General features: G+C 37.8%; 5 protein-coding genes across 12 annotated transcripts; 2 read left to right on the top strand and 3 right to left on the bottom strand.

Annotated features, from left to right (window-relative positions):
• Positions 1-6: 6 nt before the first annotated feature.
• On the bottom strand, positions 7-2,013 carry LOC125190426 (ATP synthase subunit delta', mitochondrial-like). Its single transcript, XM_048087742.2, has 2 exons — positions 1,665-2,013; positions 7-514 (listed from the first exon to the last, which is right to left on the bottom strand). Exons 1-2 carry the CDS (start codon positions 1,929-1,931, stop codon positions 170-172), a joined length of 612 nt encoding a protein of 203 aa, XP_047943699.1. The 5' UTR covers positions 1,932-2,013; the 3' UTR covers positions 7-169.
• Positions 2,014-4,195: 2,182 nt separating this feature from the next.
• Positions 4,196-9,002, top strand: LOC125190423 (Tetratricopeptide repeat (TPR)-like superfamily protein). 8 transcript variants are annotated; one of them, XM_048087737.2, is made up of 7 exons: positions 4,196-6,609; positions 6,800-6,851; positions 7,045-7,220; positions 7,321-7,433; positions 8,022-8,294; positions 8,382-8,480; positions 8,556-9,002. In XM_048087737.2, the coding sequence occupies exon 1, from the start codon at positions 4,289-4,291 to the stop codon at positions 6,461-6,463; it is 2,175 nt and encodes a 724-aa protein (XP_047943694.1). In that variant the 5' UTR covers positions 4,196-4,288; the 3' UTR covers positions 6,464-6,609; positions 6,800-6,851; positions 7,045-7,220; positions 7,321-7,433; positions 8,022-8,294; positions 8,382-8,480; positions 8,556-9,002. The 8 variants fall into 8 exon arrangements, with proteins under 8 accessions (XP_047943694.1, XP_047943695.1, XP_047943691.1 ...); XM_048087738.2 differs by having other exon boundaries at positions 6,809-6,851; XM_048087734.2 differs by having other exon boundaries at positions 4,196-6,851.
• Positions 8,945-10,900, bottom strand: FSD2 (Fe superoxide dismutase 2). Its single transcript, XM_048087741.2, has 8 exons — positions 10,618-10,900; positions 10,408-10,479; positions 10,087-10,275; positions 9,846-10,017; positions 9,653-9,771; positions 9,501-9,527; positions 9,378-9,401; positions 8,945-9,297 (listed from the first exon to the last, which is right to left on the bottom strand). The coding sequence occupies exons 1-8, from the start codon at positions 10,702-10,704 to the stop codon at positions 9,085-9,087; spliced, it is 903 nt and encodes a 300-aa protein (XP_047943698.1). The 5' UTR covers positions 10,705-10,900; the 3' UTR covers positions 8,945-9,084.
• A 1,781-nt stretch (positions 10,901-12,681) lies between these two features.
• On the top strand, positions 12,682-13,952 carry LOC125187076 (uncharacterized). Its single transcript, XM_048083585.2, has 2 exons — positions 12,682-13,079; positions 13,212-13,952. Exons 1-2 carry the CDS (start codon positions 12,822-12,824, stop codon positions 13,647-13,649), a joined length of 696 nt encoding a protein of 231 aa, XP_047939542.1. The 5' UTR covers positions 12,682-12,821; the 3' UTR covers positions 13,650-13,952.
• On the bottom strand, positions 13,748-14,984 carry LOC125187077 (Transcriptional coactivator/pterin dehydratase). The gene is made up of 3 exons (XM_048083587.2): positions 14,538-14,984; positions 14,277-14,469; positions 13,748-13,920 (listed from the first exon to the last, which is right to left on the bottom strand). The coding sequence occupies exons 1-3, from the start codon at positions 14,883-14,885 to the stop codon at positions 13,829-13,831; spliced, it is 633 nt and encodes a 210-aa protein (XP_047939544.1). The 5' UTR covers positions 14,886-14,984; the 3' UTR covers positions 13,748-13,828.
• Between the last annotated feature and the right edge of the window lie 8,337 nt (positions 14,985-23,321).

Here is a 23,321-nt window from a genome sequence, read left to right on the forward strand (position 1 = left end):
CACAAGTTAAAGGGAAATGCATCAGACCCAGATGGGAGCATTATTCATTTGAGAAATCCTTTCACAACAAATTCTGAGATCGAAGTTTGATCAACAAGCATAAAGCCTTGAAAAAGGGTACAAAAAGAATTCCCTTAGCAGAAATAAATCAATCGACTCCACAGTACGTTTAACCTGTAAGAGCAGCATTGAGAGCACTGTGTACGTCTATGCCAATTTGTGCTTCAGCTTTCTCCGCGTCTGTTGATGCAGTGTTTAGCTTTTGTTGAAAGTCTGCAAGGCCTTTCTGAACTAAATTTGGGTCCAGGCGATCTACTGGTGTGGCCTCAATAGCAATTATATCTGCAACAGAGTTTGCATGGACAAAAGCAAAACCACTGCTCAGGAAATACTTAGTCACATCGTTGCCTTCATGAACAGATAGAATCCCAGGTTTTAGCTCAGCAATTGTAGCTACATGACCAGGTAAAACACCCATTTGTCCCGTAGTTGCCGGGACTATGACCATATCAACCTGTAGACACAACAGGCGCACAGTCATCAATATACATATTCTCTACTAAGTTTTGACTACAACATCAACCCGCCTTGAACAGATCAGAGCAAGAAGTGAAACAAATGAAGTACCTATGATACATTGATTATTTGATTCCAATAAATTAAATTACAGTGACTGACTTGTTTATATGATATGGATCTTAGGTTTAAGTCCAAATAGGGTAACATAGTGGCAATTGCTGGGAGTACTATTAAAATGGGAAAGTTTCCAACTGGGAAAACAAATTAACCATGAACTGTCCTACTGCGTTTCCAAGTTCGAAAACATGTGATATACTGTTAGCTGCATTAACTTGACAGGAGACTACAGTAACGTCGAATTAGACAGGGAACAAATAGATGTAGGAATTGAATAGTATGAGCATACTATTCTCAGTGATACTCGCATCTAAAATGAATGATAAAAGATAACCCAACTTGTAAATGTTACGAGAGCACCTGATGTTTACACCAAACCCAAGACTTCTTAGCCAAAGAGTTTAGTCCGAAACCTCGTAACAGAGTAATATTTTTGAAGAGTGGTTGGATTTGAACATAAAAGTACAATTAACTTATCAAGAAACTGATAAGGAGAAATATTTACAGGTCCTTCCCAAGACCTAAAGAGAGAACAAATCCATAAGACAACACGAACACAAGTAATCCATAAGGTTGACTCAAATAAATAAGGAACAAATCTATAATTTGCTCCTTATAACGTGCATTGCCATGTAAAGACATATTAAGGCCCTAACTACATGCTTACTGTCTACAAGTACAAAACAAGTTATAACAAAAGATGCAAATTCATCACTAGCCAAGCATTTTTAACTGAAAGTCTCGGTCTTCTACAATAAGATCAATGCGTATGGACAACCCATCTTACAAAGCGATGAAACATATATCGATTTCTGAATCTCTGAAATCCGAATTTAGATAAACTGGAAAGCAAAATTCAGATTTGCAAATCCACCTATAGGGCTTTCAACAAGCATACAACCATAGCCAAAAGTAAAAGAGGGGAAAAAACAATAATAACCTACAATCAATAGCCAAAATTAAAAGACAATTCCAATTTACAAATACCGGGACAATTGACATCAACGATATGATTATAATGAAATTACCTCTTTGGAGGATAAGACAGAATCATAAGGAAGCACCAAATTGACAGTGAGCTTGGACGGAATGTTGGCAGGGGGGGGTGGCCGAGGCTTCATGTACGCCGACGGGGTCTTAGGTGGGTCCATATTGGGGTTCATTTTCTTCCAGGACTCCACAAACTTGGTGTCTTCGGCAGTCTCCGCAGGGAGATCCGTGGAAAACTGGCGGCGCCACCTCATGGATGTGGCGGAGGCTCTGTTGAAGAGGGATCGTGAACCATGTCGCAGCATTTTGGGAGAGAGGCGCTTGTTTCAGTTGTCGATTTCGTTTGAGAGAGAGAGAGAGGAGACTGACAAAATTGGATTTGCGATTTGAGAAATTTAGACGATATTTAGTGGGCTTTAATACGAAGAAGGCCCATAAACACGATCGTCAATAATACTGACTACTGTGCTACATATTCAAAATCACTTTTACCCATCGAAATCTCCAACTATTTGAAAAAAAATATTAAAACATTTTAGTGTAAATATCGTACTATTAAATAGTAATTTTACTCTAATTATTTATATTATATTTAAATTTAAAAGAATATTCTCTATATTATACTCCTATTTTAACAGATATAAAACATTTGGTTTCCGGTACGAGATTTTACGCAATGTTGTTTTGTAAGTTAATGAAGAGAAAGTAAAATAAAAGAGAAGAAAAAGAGATAGTGTTATTTCTGTTTTAGAAAACGTTTCATTTTTAATGGGATAGAGAGAGTACCTTTTTTACTCATAAAATGTTAACCTAAAGATGAGTATATTTTACTCAAAAATGAAAAATAAGATTTTTTTCAAGTACCACTGAATCTATTTTCCTGCTTTATTTTAAGTTTAGTGTACCATTGAAGATGATTTTAGTTGTCAGGTAACATGGTTTGGTAAGATGTAAGAGCATTCATAACAATTAACTCCTCTCCTATTCTTCCCTCTTCACACAACTTTTTACTACATTCCTTATTTAAAAGACTACACCTGCAATTATACATCCATAAACTATCCATTCCTTTCACTATTTATGGCTCTCACTTGACCGAAACTCTTACTTGTTGTCAAATCCCGACCAAATATGTTCGATTAGATTATCCTGGAGTTAGCGGTGAGCAGTGGAATCGTGCGCTGATGCCCGACGATCTAGGAGCTCACAAAATAGTGTTGGTGCATCCTAGCGTGGGAGAGTTCTTGTGGTGGAGCTACTGGGGGTATTATCATTGAACAAATTTGTTGCATCCCCTTTGGTTTCAATTATCTTGTTTTGTATGATAATACACGGAAAAATGATGTAGGAGAAGTTTTTCATATACTACACGGGCTTTGATAATCGCGAATAGTGTTTGAAAAACCTCGAACACTCTTTACACATCCTTTTGAGCAGTCTCTTGCTGTCTTCACAAAGGTCGTCCACTTCGGATAGATACAATCGGCGAGATAGTATCTCATGTTGTATTGTCAGCCGTTGGCCGTGAAAGCTATTGTCGATGCTCTACCATCTAAAATCTGATAGCTATGGCAAATTTATTTAGGACATTGACATTGTTATTCGTCCCAAGACCCAAAAAAATGAAAGCTAAATCCATTGACATGGATTTGAGAATTTTCCCTATTTTCGTATACTTTGAGAATTTTGTGAACATTGCAGCAGTTTTGAGTATTTCCGGGCTCCACAATCCTATCTCGGGATCATGCCTCAAGTCCCTGCCACGTCATCATTCAACTCATTTTTTGCATAGACTACAACTCCCACAACCCCGCGGGCTCTATTCAGACACAAACTTCAAATTGCAATATTTACAATTTCAAACTATTTTATTCTTAAAATTAAAAACTTTGAACAATTATATTTTAAAAAATTCATTTTTCATTCGGAAATTATAAATTACAAACCATAGAAATTTTAAAAAAATTACAAACCCTAGAAATTAAAAATTTCAAGTCCTAAAATTCAAAAATTACAACTTCTAAAAATTGAAAACGTTGAACAACTCTACTTAAAAAATTCATAGAAAATAATGTAGAGGGAGTGAAAATGTTGTGGAATTCAAATAGGCAAAAAATCGATTTTTTATAAAAAAAAAAATGGACATGGAGTTTAGCGCATGCACTTGCAACACCAGGACGGGCCGCAAACGGGCGCAGCCCCCAGCCTCTCCATTGTCCCCGAGCGCATCCATGGCCGCTCCAGCATCACCTCCAATGCGCCAGGCCCTAACCGGACCCCAGGTGCAGTATGACCCCTCTTTTTGCATAGCGTGTGGGTGCTCTTAATTATATCGTAAAAATAAGAGCATGCACAATGGTTCCTTGAGGAAGAGTAATTTTTTTAATTTTAATTGTAAAATATACAAAAGATAAGGTCCCCTAAAACCTAAAATTAAAATTCAAAATAAAATTTAAATTAATGGGTCGTATTTATTACCAATTTCTTAATAATATTCTGTATAATTTTCAATTAACTTAGACTGTATTAAAGTATACTTATTCATTAAGTTAAAAATTTGAGAAAAGAAATTAAAAAAAGAAGCATAGGTTTAACAGAAGAGCGCTGCGCTCTCTTCTCCTTGTCATCTTCAGCCATAGCGCGGCGTCGGAGCTGGAGCAGCATGGGTCGACGGACGATTCTGGGTGGATCCGTCATTGCTCTCAACCGCACGAAACTAAAAGCATACCCAACAACTCAATTTCGACAATTCAAGGTTCCTTTTTCCACCTCAGTCTTCCCTCCCACTCTCAAACATCTTTTTCAAAACCCGCCACTCACATCCACTCACAATGCAAATCCCCTCAAAAGCAACAAAGCCCGAACCATTTCCGCCCTCATCAACACCAGCCCCTGGTCCGCCCAGCTCCAAGCCCGTCTCTCGCTCCTCACCCCTCTCTCTCAGACCACCTTCTTCCAAACCCTCCGCCGCATCAAAACCCCATCCAAAGCCCTCCGTTTCTTCAATTGGGCCCACCACTCGGGCTTCACTCACAACTCACATTCCTACTTCATGATGCTCGAAATCCTCGGCCGGGCGCGCCACCTCAACCCGGCCCGAAACTTCCTCCTATCCATACCCAAAAAGTCCGGCAACTCCGTCCCTCTCACCGACAAGTTCTTCAACAGCTTGATTCGGAGCTACGCCGATGCTGGCCTTCTTCAGGAATCCGTCAAGGTATTTGAGGCCATGAAGTCAATGGCCATTTCGCCCTCGATTGTCACATTCAATAGCTTGTTCTTGATCCTGCTGAAAAGGGGGCGGGTTGGGAAGGTCTTCCAACTGTATCATGAAATGCTTAAGACGTTCGGGGTGAAGCCCGATTCGTACACCTTTAACGTCTTGATTCGGGGCTTTTGCAAGAACTCTATGGTTGATGAAGCGTTTAGATTTTTCAGGGAAATGGATACATTTGCGTGTGAGCCGGATTTGGTGACGTACAACACGATAGTTGATGGATTGTGTAGGGCTGGGAAGGTTGATATTGCGCGTAATGTGATGAATGGTATGCATAAAAAATGTGAGAATTTGAGGCCAAATGTGGTTAGTTACACAACTTTGATAAGAGGATATTGTGGGAAGGGAGAGATTGAGGAGGCATTGGATGTGTTGAAGGAGATGGTTGGTAAAGGAATTAAGCCTAACCACATCACTTACAACACTATCATTAAAGGGCTTTGTGAGGCTCAGAGGTTGGATATGGTGAAAGAGGTTTTAGGGGATGAGGATGGTGTAAGATTTGTTCCAGATTCGTGTACTTTTAACACGATTTTGAGTGCACATTGTGATAGGGGGAGTTTGGACGAGGCATTCAATGTTTTTGAGAAGATGAAGGAGATGAAGGTCGAGCAGGATTCAGCTACCTATAGCATCCTCATTCGCGCCTTGTGCAACAAGAGGAGTTTTGACAAGGCGGAGGAGTTACTTGATGAGGTATACGAGCAGGAGATTTTGTTGCGTGATAAGAGCAGCACACCTCTTACTGCGTCATACAATCCGGTGTTTAAGCATTTGTGTGCAAATGGAAAGACTAAAAAAGCTGAGAGAGTGTTTAGGCAGCTCATGAGACGAGGGAAGCCGGATCCTCTTGCTTTTGAAACCTTAATCTTGGGTCAGTGTCGAGAGGGGGCATTTGAGGATGGGCACAAGCTCCTAATCTTGATGCTTAGAAGAGACTTGGTGCCTAGTATGAAGATTTACGAGTCACTGATTGATGGTTTGTTGAGAGAAGGTGAGGTAACGCTTGCACTAGACACTTTGGAGAGGATGGTGAGAAGCTCTCATCTCCCAAGGACGTCTGCGTTCCATCGTATTCTTATGGAGCTCAATGAAAAGGGACGTGCTAGTGAATCTGCAGACTTGTTGATGCTGATGTTGAACAATGAGATTAGACCGAATATCAATCTATCGACCGATGCATTATATTTGCTGTTCAAGACTAGGAGGAAGGAGCGGGCATTTGAGCTTGTGAAGAGTGTGTATGAAAAGGGGTTTGTTGTGAACATAGGACATGTGATATCCTTCCTCTGCAAGGATAATCAGTTTTTGGAGGCATCGAAGCTGCTGGGGTTTAGCCTGAAAAATGACCAGAATGTAGACGTGGAGGTGTGCGCTGCAGTGGTGACTGGAGTTTGTGAAGCTGGACAGCTAACGGAGGCATTTAGCCTTTACTATGAATTGCTTGAGAAAGGGTTTCAGCTACCTGTGAGCTGCCTTGAAGAGTTGAGAAATGAGTTTGAAGCTCAAGGGAAGCTGAAGGAAGCTGAATTTGTTGCAAAGAGAATTATTGCATGCTAGCAACACTCTGAATCGAAACAACAATCTTTATTTTGTATGTGATTGTCGTTCATCTCAGTTTTTTATTTGGGATCAACAGAAAGGGACGAACACAAATCTCTCTCTCTCTCTCTCTCTCTCTAGCTTAAGCTCTTGCATCACTTACAGTAAGTAACTACTCTCTTACTCCCTCATGGTTTCCATTTTTGCATTAAAGGTTTCAAGCTTGCAACGCGATGCTCTTTACTGTTCTGATTAATGTCAGGATTTAAAACTTCATTGCTGGCTTAAGATGCTGCTGCTCTTTACTATTTATATGTATTCCTTTATTTCTGTTTTTTGTTGATTTTTTGGTAGCTTTTTCAGCATTTTGCTCTGTTTCGGAAGCTAGATCTGATCTTGAAGGAAGGTGTGATGCTTTTGTAGTTTCTTCAAATTTGCATCTTAATTTATTCACAGAGAAGAAATTCTGCCTGACTTGGATTGAATAAACATTAATTTTGTTACTTCTGATTATCTTATAAATAATGTGGTTTCTGTCAATTGTCATTCGGTCATGCTTTTTCAACCATTCAATTCTTATTTGAATTTATGTTTTACAGATGCATGGCTTCTGATTATAGCGTCCTTGGATTTACGCAATCACAATCGTGCAATTCCTGACCTTGCAATGGTGGTATAATAGATGGATTATTGTGAGCACTTATTTCGTAACGGTTTGTTAGCTCAATGATGAAATTGGGTTTGTGGTGATCAAAACTTAAAAAAACAAATTCTGGTAACTTTCCTTTCTTTGTTCCATTTTTAGTGTTTGTAACATTAGGCACAGAGTTTAAAGTGTTTACATCTGCAAAATGTGGCTGTTGCACTACTTGCAGCTTTCTACTGTATGTATTGTGCCTTCAGCAAAGTATAGGTGAAGATGGAAGCAGTGAAAGATGCCAACATTCCAGTGGATTACATTGAGTTCCATATTTTTCCTAGAAAATAGGTTATACTTCACAGAAACCTTGTACTTGATTGTTTGCAATTATTTGGGTGCTGTGCTATATTGTCTGATGTGCTGTATGGTTCCGTAGACTGCTATATAATCCCTCCGTTTTTTAAAAATAGGGAGGTTTGAAACGACACGGGTTTTAATGCACAATTTGGTAAAGTAAGAGAGGGTGTAGAAAAATTGGTAAAGTAAGAGAGAGGGAGAGAAAAAAGTAATGGAATTAATGTTAGTGGATCATGGGATCCACTTTAAGTTGTTAATTATAGTGGTATAAATGGTAAATAAATTGATGTATAGGAGTGTAAAGATTTCCTAAAATAGAAAGTTTGAAAGTTGCTATTTTTAAAGAACGGACTAAAATGAAAAGAGTTGCTATTTTTAAAAAACGGAGGGAGTATTGAATTGTTGATTCTAATAGCTCATAATCATTTATTAATATTTCTGAATTTTTCAAACATACCCTTATTAGTGAAGAGTTTTTCCTTTAACTACCTTACGTTTGCTTCTTCAGACTCACTGAAATAGTTGTGTTTCCAAGATCTTGCTCGTCTTCCTTTGATGATAACTAGCTTGTCGTGCCAGGGGGAAGCTCGTATCTTGGATGCGCCAAGCCAAGAATCAGTCACGACTATTATCTCAATGTTATTGATTGGGGGAAGACAAACCTGCTAGCTGCTGCTCTCTTGACAGAAAATTATACTTGTGGAATGCAAATACTTATAAAGTTGAATTAGTATCAGAAGCGAGCGAGCCGACTATCTTGGTAGTGTAAACTGGTCTGAAAATGGAGAAGTTGTAGCAGCGGGGTATAGTTGCTCTAAAATTCATCTCTATGATGCTGAGTCGCTCCATCTAGTAAGTGGCCCGATGAACAAGCTGATTGCGCACTATTTATCTGTTAACGACGTTGGTTTTCAGTTCTTGTTATGTCTTTTTACGTAGGTGAGGTTGTTAGAGGGGCAGCGTGGACGTGTGGGATAGCGTGGAATGGTCACACACTAACTTGTGGAAGCTCTAGTGGAGCTATCATCAACCATGATGGTAAATGAGGTTGCTTCTTTATTCATCCTTAATATAGTCTCAAGACTCAGTTATCCTTAAAAATTGTTGTGACAGTGAGAGTGAGGAACAGTCAAGTGTGCCATGTGAAAGTGCACAAGGGTGAAGTCTCTGGTTTGAAATGGTCGGCCGCAGGGAGCATGCTAGCCAGTGGTGCAAATGATACTCGAGTCTACTTGTGGAACGCATGCAAGATGAGCCCAAACCATCACGTTTACAGATTCAATCATCATTGTGCTAACGGAGGCATTTATTTAGCCTATACTATGAATTGCTTGAGAAAGGGATTCAGCTGCCTTGAAGAGTTGAGAAATGAGTTTGAAGTTCAAGGGAAACTCAAGGAAGCTGAATTTGTTGCAAACAGTATTATTGCAACAATCCTTATTTTGTTGTGATTGTCGTTCATCTCAGTTTTTTATTTTATTTGGGATCACTGAGAAAATCCATAAAGATAGTGATGCCAGAAATTTATATTTAACAAATTATAGTTTTGTTGGACAGACAGCTCTACGCATTCTGGCTATTTCTAAGATTCCGCCATTATATCAAAACTTTGATAACAGCATGTGGGAAATAGGGATTGAACTCAATCAGCCTCAGAATCATCCGAATCAGTCACATACATTTCTACCGGTTGCGGATCAGATTGGCTGTCATCCCCTTCATATTCATTTCTCGCTCTCTCTTCCTCTCTTTCTCTCTCAGCAGCTCTAGCTTTAGCAGCTTCAAGCCTCAAACTCACGGCATCCCAAGAAACCAGTTTCTCCATGAAGGTCGATATATAATCAGGCCGCCGGTTCTGTAACAAATTCACTTTTTTATCACTACAGACAAAGCACATAAACACGAGTATCATGGTTAAACAGATGGAAGATTTACCTGGAAATCAAGGTAGTAGGCATGCTGAACAGAGACAATTGAAAAAATCAACAAGAAAGCAAATTAGTTGGGGCCTTCCATTTATAATTTTGAAGTGTTTACTTAGCTATCAATTTTGCTTACCTCCCAAACATCAATCGTCAGCAGCGGCTGCAACACCATAGCCAAAACGAAAAAGAAAACAACATATATGTATAAAAATAAGCACAGCTGTAATAAACATATACCAATTGAAAGACTGCGATGAGACGAGTTGGAGAATAAAGTTTACTAACAGAGTAATCATAGACAAGAGGATTGATAGCATTTGGACTCTTCACCACCACTAGCTTCTTGTCTTCCTCCGATGGAACAGGATTCACTGCATTTCCAACGTCGAGTTTATTTGCTTTATCTGCGACGTGTAGAAACCAGAACCATCAACTCTCGTTATCAGTTTGAAGACAATGTAAGAGGAGAAATGCTTACACACGAGCCAAGCCCAACCAGAACCGAACTGCGTTGCTGCAGCCGCCTTGAATTCAGTGACAAAAGCTTCAAAAGAGCCAAAATCTCTCTTTATCAAATCTAAAACTTGTTGAGATGGCTGACCTCCACCACCGGGTTTCATTGACTCCCAGAAGAACTCATGATTCCACACCTAGCAATAATGAACAAGATGATGACATTTGACAACTCCAATTGCTGACTGAAGATGAATACGATATACCTGAGCAGCATTGTTGAAGGGAGGAAGGAGATCACCCTTGTTATAAGTGGCAAGTATGATTTCCTCCAAGGGCAATGTATCTAGTTCAGTCCCAACAATTTGCTTGTTAAGGTTGTCAACATATGCCCTGTGATGCTTCCCCCAATGATATTCAAATGTTTCACGGCTCATATGAGGTTCTAGAGCTTCCTACACATTCAATTCAACAAAGCCCCATCATTGAAATTATCAGAGATAGTATTATAGTTAACACACACCAAGCCTGAGCAGATATACATACAACCAATTGAGAAATGCGATAGCAATGTTCAATTATCTTACAAGTGAGTAAGGCGGGGGCTTATGCTCGACCTTCGCTGTTATCACACCGCGATAAGGCCTCTTGATGCTTCGCTGCAATGAGGAAATCAATTCAGCAATCAACAGAGAAGCTAGTTTTTCAAAAAGTTGATGCATCATTTACTCAAACACCTAATCCGCACTAACAATAGGAATCAGAAATTCAATGGAAGTAAAGAAGCGAGCACCAACCTGATTGTTCCGCCATTGAAGGTGGCGCGTGGAGCCGTGGGAACTGGAAAAGGTGAATTTTAAAGGAGTGGCAACAGCCGCTGCCATAACTTGAGATAAAAATGTTAGAGAAAAGGAGAGCTACGATGCAATGCGTGTGTGTGACACGAGATAAACGTAGTTGAGTGTATGAATATGAGTTTTGCAGTACAATGATGTACTACAACGCAGTACAGAATTAGTTTTTGTAAAGTTGTGGTGCACAAAATCATACAGTAGTGTCGAGCTACGAGGTTCTGGAAGGACTTCAGTCTTAGGTTATGTCAAAAGATTATCCTCTTAGCATCATATGGAACATTTCAGTTCGCTGAGATATTTCTTTTTTGGTATACTCAACACATTTATAAACATATTTATCTTACTTTATTTCCTCCAAAAGTGGGGTAATCTTTATAGAATACTACTATTAGATTGCGAGTTTTATTTTTATATATCATAAAATTTGAGAAAATGAATTACTAATACCATACGAAGTCTGTTTACTATTTATACTCACTCCGTCCCATTCTAAGTATAACATTTTTATTTTAATATGAGATTTTATGTAGTATATTTTATGAGTTAAGTAGAGAGAATAAAATATTCTTCTATATCATTTAAGATGTCCATCTTTTCTTTTGAGTTTGTCTCACTCAAGATATTCTTCTCTCTCTTTCTTCTCTCCTCACTAAAATATTCAATCACATTTTCTACTCTACTTTATCACACTCAACTATTTCATCTTAAATCCCGTGTCATTCAAGAATGTAGACCTCTTGAATGAGACAAAGAGAGTAAGAGAGGGAGGAAAAAAATAGAGAGAGATATTTCTATTTTTAAAAATGTATCATTTAGAGTGGGATATCCCAAAATAAATGATTCACCTAAAAGTGGAACGGAGAGAGTAGTAAAATGAATTGAAATTTCAAGTTATGGACGGACACGAACGGACTGAAATAGAAAATTAACCTCCAATCACAAATTGAATTGTTTTACAAATGACTTAACTACAAGAGTGAAAATATTGATTTTAGTTGAGGGCGGGAAAATTATTCCATTGGTTTGTAGTACGCAAGCGTTATGCATCAAAATTAGAGGATATTTTTAATCAACACTTATCCCTCCATCCTATTAGAAATGAAACATTTGCTTTTTGGCATGAAATTTTATGTGGTGTTGTTTTGTGAGTTGATGAGGAGATAATAATGTAAGAGAGATGAAAAAGTAGTAGTGTTATTTTTATTTTAGGAAATGTTTCATTTTTAATAGGACAATCCAAAAAGGAAAACATTTCATTTTTAATAGGACAAAAGGAGTATTAAACATACGGGTAGTGATAAACGTGCATAATCAAATTTTTTTAACATTTTACATTGAAAATCGATTTATAAACAGTAATTGATTTAAAATAAATTCCATACTACTAATCAGTTTGCAACACTTCAAAAAATAATTGAAATTTTAACTTAAATATTTGTAAATTTAAGAAAAAAAAATATTTTTTCACTAAATATTGTATACCTAATTCGAATCAAGCTCGAAATCATGTTACGATTTCACATAAATTTCTAATATCGCTTCTTTCTAATTGCTACATATAATACAATAAATAACAAAACTAACTTTTGATTAAATTCAATTAAATTTAAAAATTTTAAGAATATCATGTACGTGTATAATTTATATACGTTTATTTTTTCTGTAAACATAATTAGAAGTGAATTAGTTACTTTTAAAATATTTAAAAAATATTATGATAAAGAAACTAAAACCAATAAATACAATAAATAACAAAACTAACTTTTAAATAAGTTTAATTAAATTTGTAAATTTTAAGGATATCATATACAATTTATGTACATTTATTTTTTCTCTAAACATAATTAGAAGTGAATTAATTACTTTTTAAATATTTAAAAAAGATTATTGTAAAGAAACTAAAACCAAATTGGTCAGTTATTTTTCAAGTCCGTTAAATTGTTGTTTTTGATGGAAGCATATTTCATGGAAGTAGGCGTCTGTTGGTAATGAATAGTTGGGATGGATCGCCTCCACCGTTTCCCTCTCTTTATAATAATCCTCCTTCGTTGATCCCCTCCACCACTCTCCCTCCCTTCCACAGGTTGGTTTCTCTTCTTCCCATTTCTCACTTTTTCTTCCCGGCTTCAAACATCGTTCAATACACGATGTTTCCCAGCAACGCTGCAGCCGCGAAGAGGCTAGGAAAAAGGAAGGTGAGAGAAGTTGAGACCTTCAATCCTCACTTCGCTTCCACCAGTACTCCCGTCGATCGCCGCCGCTCTCATGTTCACAAATTACTCAACAACGCTGCCGCCGCCGCGCCATTGTCGTACATGGCCCTGTTGACCGCCAACGACGATGTTGACGACAACGACAACATTATGGACCAGAGCGACCAAATAAATCAAATTATAACTTACCATGTAATCACATGACGAACTTTTTAAGCACTAAACGCATGTTTGGTAGGACAGATAGATGAATTATCTGTGCTACCAAACATGTTACTATTAGTTCAGTTAGTGTAACTAATTAATGAATTTTGTTTCTGACAGAATGAGAAACTGCGGCAGTCAGTGGTGGGGATGGTGGAGGAGACAGTGGCAAAGCGGGTGAAGGCGCAGGCGGAGCGCAACGAGGAGTTAGAGAGGCTGGCAGCGATGTACAAGGGGGAGGCGGAGCGGCTGCTGGCGAGGGTGAGGTACTTGGAGCACGCGGTGATGTCGCTCAGCGAGGGCCTGCAGGAGGCCAACGCGGCGGGCCACTATGCTGAGGCGGTGGAGGAGGAGGGGGAGTCGTCGTTCGAGGACCCTGACCGCGTGGGGCCTGTCAGGCTCGACTGCAAGGTGTGCGAGAGGGAGCTGGCGAACATGATGGTGTGGCCGTGCCGCCACGTCTGCGTCTGCAAACGCTGTGATGCTGCCGCCAAGTGCTGCCCTGTTTGCGGTATGGTGAAGACCACCAGCGTCGAAGTCTGTCTCCCTCTTGATTGACTTTATTTAAATTGTTTGCAGTTTTGAAAATTGTAACGATTGGATATTGCTTTGTATTTTGGCATGTATTGTTACTGTTTACTATAGTAGTACTATAATTGTCAAGATTTTAGTATGTAATAATTATAAAAGCGTAAGAAACAATACAAATCTATGAAAATTTAGCATTTGAGAACTTTTTAAGCCCACACTCTGAGCCTCGGCTGAAGATCTGATACCTTAATCTCGTCTATTTTAGCAGCAACGATGAAGTCATTAAAACTGAGCCCACCTGCATAAACCAGACAAACAATAGTTAGATACTCCACTTGCCATATTCCGTCTGTTAAGTAACGTCTCATTTTGCCATTTCGGGATGTTCTAGATTCAATTTACATTTTTTTCATTCTAAGTAAATAGACCTCTCAATTAACCCATTATACTCGCATTCTATTATAAAATCAATATATCAAAGTTGTCCATATTTATATTTTCATTTGTCTCTAAAAATTTGCTACTTTCACTTTTCTCATTTTTAATAGTGTGACCACACAATCATTTTTTAACAGTAGAGTCATTTCTTTTAGTTCACAAGATTTAGTAAATAATGTAAAGTAAAAGAAAGATAAAATAAGAATAAGATGATACCAAGTGAGGGAGTCCAAAGGCGAGCTCTAACTAGATTTGGCGCCTCAAAATGAAGTTGAGGTAGATGCCCTGTGGATTCGACTTTGCTATTGATCCGATTGATGAGTTCTTCCCCACACTTTTCATCTCTAACTTTCCACACCCCTTCAAGCTTCAAACCATCTTCCTCATCAAGCAGTTTCCATCCAACTACCTTAATTTCAGAAAAGAGTAATTTCTTTATATAATCCTCATAAGGTTAAGAAAGAGAGAGAGTGAGACCTTGAAGAGCAGCTTTTTGGCATCGTCGAGGGACAAGGCGTGGTGGATGTCGGCGATGGCAGCGCACTGCATCTGCGCGAGGGAGAGGGCGGAAGCATTGGGTATCAAAATCTTGTGCTCGGTGCTGACGTTTCCCTGAACTTTGTCGGCGAAATTGCTCTCGATCTCGGCGGGGAAAGGGTCCCGTGCTCCGAAGTCTCCGAGGATGTCGATGTTTTTGGGGCCCTCTGCTCGGAGCCTCAACGGAGTTGAGCGGGCGGTGGAGGGAAGGATGTCACGGGGTCTGTAGGGTGAAATTCTGGAGATGGAGAGGAGGGAGGAGAGAGAGAGGAGTGGCGCGGCAGCCATGGGAGGATGAGAGGTGGTGTTTGTTTGGTTTGATAGGGGGATGGATGGGGTTGTTATCTTTGAGGCTAGTGTTGTCTATACACAAATACACAATCCCAGCCTCTAGTTTATATCTCTGCCCCACCAAGTACACCATCTCATATTTCCAATATATAGAAAACAAATGTGGTTAATATTTCATTTTTTAAAAATCAAATATTGATTTATTTTTAATTATTTCTTTATAGCTATAGAGAAAAGGAATTGATTGACCTTTAGTTTTTATATAATTTGTAGAATTATTGACATCAACAATAATATTTCAGATATTAGAATATACTACTATAACATAATGTTGATCTGGAATAAATAGTTGATAGAAGAGGGGATAAAACTCTTGACATCGAATACAATAAAGAATTAAAAATAGATTAGGATTTGGACGGACTAGATGCTGAGGAGAGATCATGTTTCGCGTTACGTTATTAGATGGAATTTGTACATTATAAGGGTAGAAATGTAAACAAAGCATTTATATCACGCGTTTAAAAACTGCAGATCCAATAATTAAGGGATTTTTGGGAACTAATTGACATGCCCTTCTCACTCCATCATTCTGCTCTCTCCCATCAACCACGTCCCTCAATTCTTCTCTCCACAAAAAACCCTAGTCGCCCCAAATTGGCGTCGAGAAGTAACTGCCGCCTTCGTCCGTCGCCGTAAAAACGTGGTCAAATCATCGGTCATCTCCAAATCGAGGGCTCCATCCGCTGAAGTATTGCAATCTTCCGTTAAAAATCACCGATCATCGCCAAAAAGAGAGCTTCGTCCGCCGAAGTAAGGTAATTGTCCATCAAAAGTCACCGGCTCCGTCCGCCGAAGTAATGATTAATAATGTAATCTTCTAGTTCATGAAATTGATGCATGCAATTAGTGTAAATTCATATTCAAAGCTGCCGGATTAATTGATTTACTATTTGATGAAATTGATATATTATCTATTTGTTTCAAGCCGTTTATACATTTTCTTATTGGGATCCAATTTTTGTCAACGCTGCTGGTCATTTCTTGTGCATAGTTATGTGTTTCTGTGAAATATTTTATTACTACATTATTCTGATTTTAATTTAGAGTTAACTACACTAATAGTCCTTGATCTTGTCAAAAAATGCACCAATGGTTCCTAAAATTTTTTTATATAATTTTTGGTATAAAGTAACCCTAGGCACCACTAGTGTGAATATTTTAAGTTCTGGGGCATTTTAGACCTTTCTATTCCCCTTTTAATTTTTTTAATTTTTTCTTTCATCACCATTTTCTTTTATAAACTCAATTATACTTTCATTTAAATAATGTTTGATGCTTTATGATTTCAAAATTTTAAATAAGAAACCATATGTTTTAATTATGCTTTATTTATTTTTAAAATTTAAAATATTTTTTATACGAATTAATATATATATTTGCGAAGAAAATATTATATTTAATAGTAATATTTTTAAATATAAATATTAAAGTGAATTATAGAAAATTCTTTGTGGGATTTATTTTTACTCAAAAATTTTACTATTTTTTTTTAAAATTTGAGAAGAAAAAATATTATAGTGAACTATAGTAATTTTTTATTTAAAAAATGTTACTTAAATATTTAAATGTTACTATACTTAAGTGAAAAATAGATATTTAATTTCGTTAATTAAAATATAGTATAGTGAAGAATATTTTTTAAATATAATTATTAAAATTTAAGTGAATTATATCTAATATAAATTAAAGCGAACTCTTGTAAGTAACATTTTTTTACTAAAAATATTAAAGTGATCTGTACATTATTGAAGTAATTATTTAAAAAATTCAAGTGAATTAATTCAAAAGAAAATTATTTTTGTCGTAAAAGGTGCTTTTATGTATGTTCAAAATAATTGCATGATTGAAGAGGTACCAAAATTGTAATTTTCAGATACGAAAATGCACTCGATGGCATTTAGGAGATTTTTCAAATGCAGAAGGGTATAAAAGACCGACAGGTACCAAAAATGCTATAAAAATTTTTAGGGACCATTGGTGTATTTTATGACAAGATCAGAGATTAATTATGTAGTTCACTCTTTAATTTAAATGGGTTGTTATTGGGATCCAATTTTTAAATTTTTTGAGTTACAGTTTCTGCTCTATATGGTCCTCTGTATCTTCTTTTAAAAGGCATATGCACATTATTTTACCTAATATTTACATTACTTCATATTGATGTGCTACATTATAGTATGAATGTATGATTTGTTACATTTTTTCATTTTTACTGTACATTATTTACTCAAAATTTTACATTTTTCGATACAGATGTGCTACATTATTGTGTTACAGTTTCTGCTCTATATGGTCCTCTGTATCTTCTTTCAAAAGTCATATGCACATTATTTAACCCAATATTTACATTACTTCATACTGATGTGCTACATTATTTTGTGTTATAGTATGATCTGTTACATTTTTTCATTTTTTTGGTACATTATTTAATTTACTCAAACATTTTACATTATTTGATACGGATGTGCTACATTATTGTGTGTTATATAAGGGTGTGTTATATTAATACACTTTTTTACTTAAATTACCGGCTTCATAAGGTTACAGTAAATATGCATACATTAGGCCTTTAGACATTGTTTGATCAACATTATTTTGATGTGTTACATTAGTGTTATTTGTTATTTGTAGTAATGAAATCCGTATTAACCAGTAATGTAACATTTTGACAAATCAATGTATATGTTTATGAATAGGTACAAAGAGGTCTCGGGTCGAATTTGATGACAGTGAGGAGTCCGCTTGTATTAGATTTTTTTTTTTTTTTTTGTAATATGATGGAAACAGAAAATAATGAATGTTTTTGAAACGGTTAAACTTAGATTTTGGAGATGTAAAAGAGTTGTGATGTACATTCACATCTAAATAGTGTACTTAACATTTATCTATCAAATAATGTGGACAGAGAGGATCCCAACATTACATTACTTTATGTAAAACATATACATTATTATTGAACATACATATACATATGTTGGTGCCCTAATATTTTGATAATGTGAATATACTTCAAAGTAATGTAAACCTTTAGTAATCAGTAAAGTAGAGTAATAATATCATGTGTTAATATAATAATGTAGACAATACATGAAATAATGTAAGTGAGTACTACAACCTAGCCCCATGGATTGCTAAACCCAAAGGGTATGAATTCAAGTTCCTTTCAACATTATTCTCTTCAATCTATATATTATTCACTGATCCGTGCACATTATTAGATACTATTTACCAAATCTTAAACGCATTAAAAAATGATATTTAATTCATGTGGTGATGCTATAACCTAGTCCTGTGGGTTCCTAAACCTAAGAGTAATGATTCAAACACTCTGCCCTTTGTGATGGTTCCGTTTGTGAGTGGGTACTACAACCTAGCCCCATGGATTGCTGAACCTAAAGGGTATGGATTCAACGTTCGCCAAACATTAAACTTACATAGGTACATCATTTAGTATTACACATGTACATTAAAGGTCACTTGGTGTACATTAATTAGTTTTACTTAGCCTAAACATTATTCCCTAAAACACGTACATAATTCAAAAATGAATTTTGATATATGGGTTAGTAATATGCCCTGGCCCTATTGATTGTTAAACCCTATGGGAATGACTCTAACTCCCTTCCCGTAGTCAAGGTTTTGTTAGTGAGTCGGTACTATACTCTAGCTCCATGGATTGCTAAACCCTTTGGGGAATGAATTTAACTTCTGTCACACATTAAACCCATTGTAATGTACATTATTCAAAGACGGTATGTACATTATACAATTATAACTGATAAGGCTCGTTTCATGCATTGGTTTTGGGTTAAAATTCTGTGCATTTGGGGCACTAATCTGTGTTTCTGAGTTCAGGTGCGTAATAAATCTGCCGGACCTAGGAGTTGTTGTTATCTAACCTGGCAGATGCAAAAGAGAGGAGATTGAGGTGAAATTCAGATGTCGTCGTCCGGACCTGGGAGAATAAGAAGTTGGCGACAGGAGCAGCAAGAAGCAGAGCGCAGATATTTTAGAGCGTCTTATTCAAGGGCACAAGCGTCAAATCACAAAAAAGATGCCCTAGGGATCAGAACCCCACTTATATAAAGAGCTCAACCATAAGGAAGAAAGAGGATATTTTTTATCAACTTCAACACATCATACTCTCTTAGCTCCCTGTTTTTTCACGCTTCAAACTCGTTTCACTTGCTGCGCACTTGGAGATGGGGTGATTTCTGGCCGCCGTCGTGGTTCTCATCATATTGCTGTCGTGTAACACCGCCTTGTGAAGGCGAAGAAACAATATTTATCTTGGTTTGTTTAGTTTGCTTTTGTTTCAAGTACTTGTCGGTTTTTAAGTTTCGTAACTCTAGTTTCTGACTTTGATCTGCTGGATTCGAACCTATTTCTCGTTATTATGGAAGTTTATGTTGGTTTTTGTTGGATCTCGCTGAGTTGATGTTTATTTAGTACTTTTCGCTTTCGTTTTTGTTGATTGTTGGATGTTTGGAGCTGAGATCTGTTGGTTTGTTGTTGGAGATTGTGGATTTACGTATGGAGGTGTTTGGATTTGTTAAATCGTGGTGCATTTGAGTTAGAGTTTCGTAGATCTGGTGTTTGCTGTTTATGTTTTGCATGATTATGGCTATTTACTTTCTGTTTCTGCATTCTCTAGGTCCAGTAGCGTAGATCTGTTAGTTTCGACTTTAATTTCTCGTTTTAAGTTTAGATCTGAAGTTTGCTCTGTTTTTATGGTGTTAAATGCTCTGTTCTTTCTGATATTTTCGTTTGGTTCATGAAGAAGATGAGGTTTGTTGGTAGTTAGAATCAGTACTTTCTGCCTATCTTTTACTTTTCTGCATGCTTTTCCAAACCCTGGTCGTTTAAGGAAATTGGTCCCCACTATTTGCTTTACCTTTGTTTGTCTAAATTAGGAAAGTCATTCTAGTTAGTTTAACTCTAGTTGTCTTAGGACTTTCGTATATTTCATTTCTCAAAGTCATGCATGTTCTGTACGTTCTCATTTCTTAGACCCAGTAGGTAGATTAAAGTAGTTTTTAAATCTCTCAGACCCAGTAGTTTTATGTGCTCGACCCACAAATTGCGTGGCAGCAGCCAACCCCTTTTCCCAAAACATCCCAAATGCAGTTTCGTAACACATCCGTCCTCGTGGGATCGATCATTTACTTCCATGTGCTAGTTGTAGTCTAGTGGGTTGAGGTTTTTAAAGAAATAGAGTGCATCCAACGACCCCTGTGTGAACTAGTTGAATCCTCTGGACCTGTTAGATTGAGAAATATCACACACTGCACTGCACATTTCTAAGTCTTCAAATGGCACATTTCAAATAACCCTAAACCCTAAACCCTAGACGTCAGCCACCGGAAACCCTAACCCTAGAAAAGCCCTAACCCTAGTCGAACCCAGCCACGCGACGCAAGAACGGAGCAGCGCCGCTGAGCGCGGCTGCTGCTGGTTCAAGCGAGGGCAGTGCGATGATGGGAAGTCGCCAGACGACGCAGCATTGTTGCGTTCAAGCGGCGTCGACGGGGAGATCTTTGCGGCGTCTTTTCGCCGGGAGAAAGGGGAGAGAGGAAGCGCCGCGTCTCCAGCGCGGGTTGACCGGCGGTGGCTGGGCGGCGAACTTGCCGCTCCGGCGAGCATATCGTCGTTGTATATTCGTCGTTTATCGTTCGTGCAAACCTCGAACGATAAGATATCGATGAAAGAATATTTTAAGGATTATTTAATTCCTAAATTAAAAGATATCATTGAAGCTACCTGTTGGTTGTGACAGTACAAGTGTGGTGTGTGTGCAGTGTTGCGTTATTCAAATAAGGCAGGTTCCCCAGATCCAGCAAGTCCACTAGATCACTTGGTCTAGGAACTCGTAGGTTGCGTGGAATCCCGGTCGTCGGACACACAAGTACTTCCCCGCTTCAAAAACCCTCAACCACTTTACTAAACCTAGTATAGGGAAGTAGGGATCGATCCCACAGAGAAGGATGCGTAAGAATCGTAATCAAGGATTTGGGAGTATTTTTTTGGTGTTGGCTGCTGCCACGCATTTTCTTGGGTTGAGGAAAAATTAAAATTAACTTGACTTGGGAATATTAGAAAGAAACTTAACCTAACAGCTAGACCTAGGAAATAATTCTACGATGGGACCACATGTAAGAAAAGCAGAGTACGACTGGAAAGTGGCAGAATAACTAACTCTAGTACTAACTGACAGTGACATCGTCTTCTACAACCAAATTCGCATAAAACTTCTTGAGAAAAACACATAAGCAAATAAAAATCCAGAGCTTCTAACTTGGAATCAAATCTATGCATAAATAACGAAGAACTTACAGATCTGCATACCTAGACGAAGGGAAATAGAAAACAAAGGAAATAAAACAAGTCTATCCACTACTGTTTCTTTCACACGCCAAAACCAACTTCAGACGCTAAATCCACTCCGGATCCAAGCGTCCGACACGGACTCCAAACAGAAGAAATTCTCCATCACGTCAGATTTACAAATTTAAGCTCCAAACACTCAATCAACCACAAATCTGTCACCCAATTCCACATCAAACACCTCAATAACGAAATAAACAAAGATCGACATAGCAATTTAAGAATTACGCTAACAGTAGAGAGATCTAAGCAAAAGTAACTTCAAAATTAAACAGCTAAACTCATTCCATGAGCGATAAACAGTTAAACATCATCAACATCAAAATCGACTCCTAAAAGTGAAGTTCGACGGTGGAAACTAGCAAAAACAGCTGAAATTAAAACAAATGTATCTTCGCCCTCACTGGGACGATGTTACCAAACTCGAGATCTTTAGAAAGTACCCCCCCTATCACGATTATCCCCCAGAATGTTTCCCAAGTGTGTGTAAAATGTATGAGCTAAGAAGAGTGAAAAACTATCCCATTACGCTGCATGCTCCTCTCTATTTATAGGCGCTTTAGTAGGTCCAGCGAGGTATTGATAATGACTTTGTTGCCCTCAGCTGTAGACTCCCCCGTCACGCCAATTTTTTCCTTGTAAATCCTGCTCATTTCGTCCTTTTCTCTCGCTAGACCATCTCCTTCATTACTTCCTTGATCTAGCGATTTTCTTCACACACCTGGCTTAGGAAACGTGTTAGACCCAGCAATTTATAACATTTTTTTGCATTACCGATGCATGAAATTAGCCTTATCAAACTGCTCACACTTAAACCATACTTGTCCTCAAGTATAAAGACAAGAAAAGAAAAAGAATAAGGCAAATTTCAAGCGAGGTTATCTCTTGACCGACTCCTAGACCTAGACTCAAGAAAAACTAAGAAATATAAGAAAATCACACAAACACGCAAAACACATATATACATGAGCTAGTTTCAATTTTAGGCATCTGTCCCCACAAGATTAAGGTCATTCCAATAGTTTGCACTCCTCCAAATAGGCCCTTTCCCTTCCTTTGCCTAGCCAATCTGTCAGTTTGTCAAGATAGCTCTCTACTTACCCAATTGTTAGGTTCACTCGATCACTCATTCCTCACCAGGGATGTTAGGATCGATTCTCTCTTAAGTTAATGCTACACCACTGAAGCGTTGGGTTATGAGAGTTATCTCCTTTCTGGCGCAGGCTATCATTATTCCCGTTTTAGACCATTCCCCCCTCTGGACTTCGTCCAGCTTATTCCTCCTCTTTTTTTTTCTTTTCTTCTCTCTCTTTTTTTTTTATCTGGACTTTGTCCAGCTTGTTCCTCCATTTTTTTCTCCTGGACTTCGTCCAGCTTATGCCTTCATAACCCAATTCCCCCTTTTTTTCTTTCTCCTTCATAGCTCTTCTTCCCTAAGCATTCAGTGGTGGCCCTTAAACATTTGTTAGCTCAAAGTTATCTGAGGTTTATAACTCACTATATAGTAGGGCTTCACAACTAAGTAAGTAGAGGCATTCTCCGTCATTCTTGCTTCATTCAAATTAACTAGGCTCATTTAAGGAAAAAGCTTCTAAGTTGAAATGCCTCCTATCTTCAATTACTTTCACTAAGGGAATCATGCCGTATTAAATCCACTGGCTCATGTGACAAAACTTAAAACTAACAAACTCTTAACATGTAAAACGGGTAATGCATTGACTCCTCTCCCCCTCCCACTTCACTCAAGCTTGTCCTTAAGCCATCGTCGTGAAGGGGGGAACAGAGAGATCAATGCAAAACTAAAATCATAAAACTTCTCACAGTTAGGCCAAGCAATGGGCTAAGTGGGAGAAAGACACAGAAAAACATAAAAAAAACAAATAAAACAACAGAAAACACGAACTTCTCACACTTAGACCACGCAGTGGGCTAAGTGGGAGAAGATATAATAAATGTTAAACACATATATAACAGGTGGACAATAAA

Source organism: Salvia hispanica, chromosome 5 (assembly GCF_029641045.1).
Source record: "Salvia hispanica isolate PSC_SH4W2 chromosome 5, Shi_PSC_v1, whole genome shotgun sequence".
Taxonomy (NCBI): domain Eukaryota; kingdom Viridiplantae; phylum Streptophyta; class Magnoliopsida; order Lamiales; family Lamiaceae; genus Salvia; species Salvia hispanica.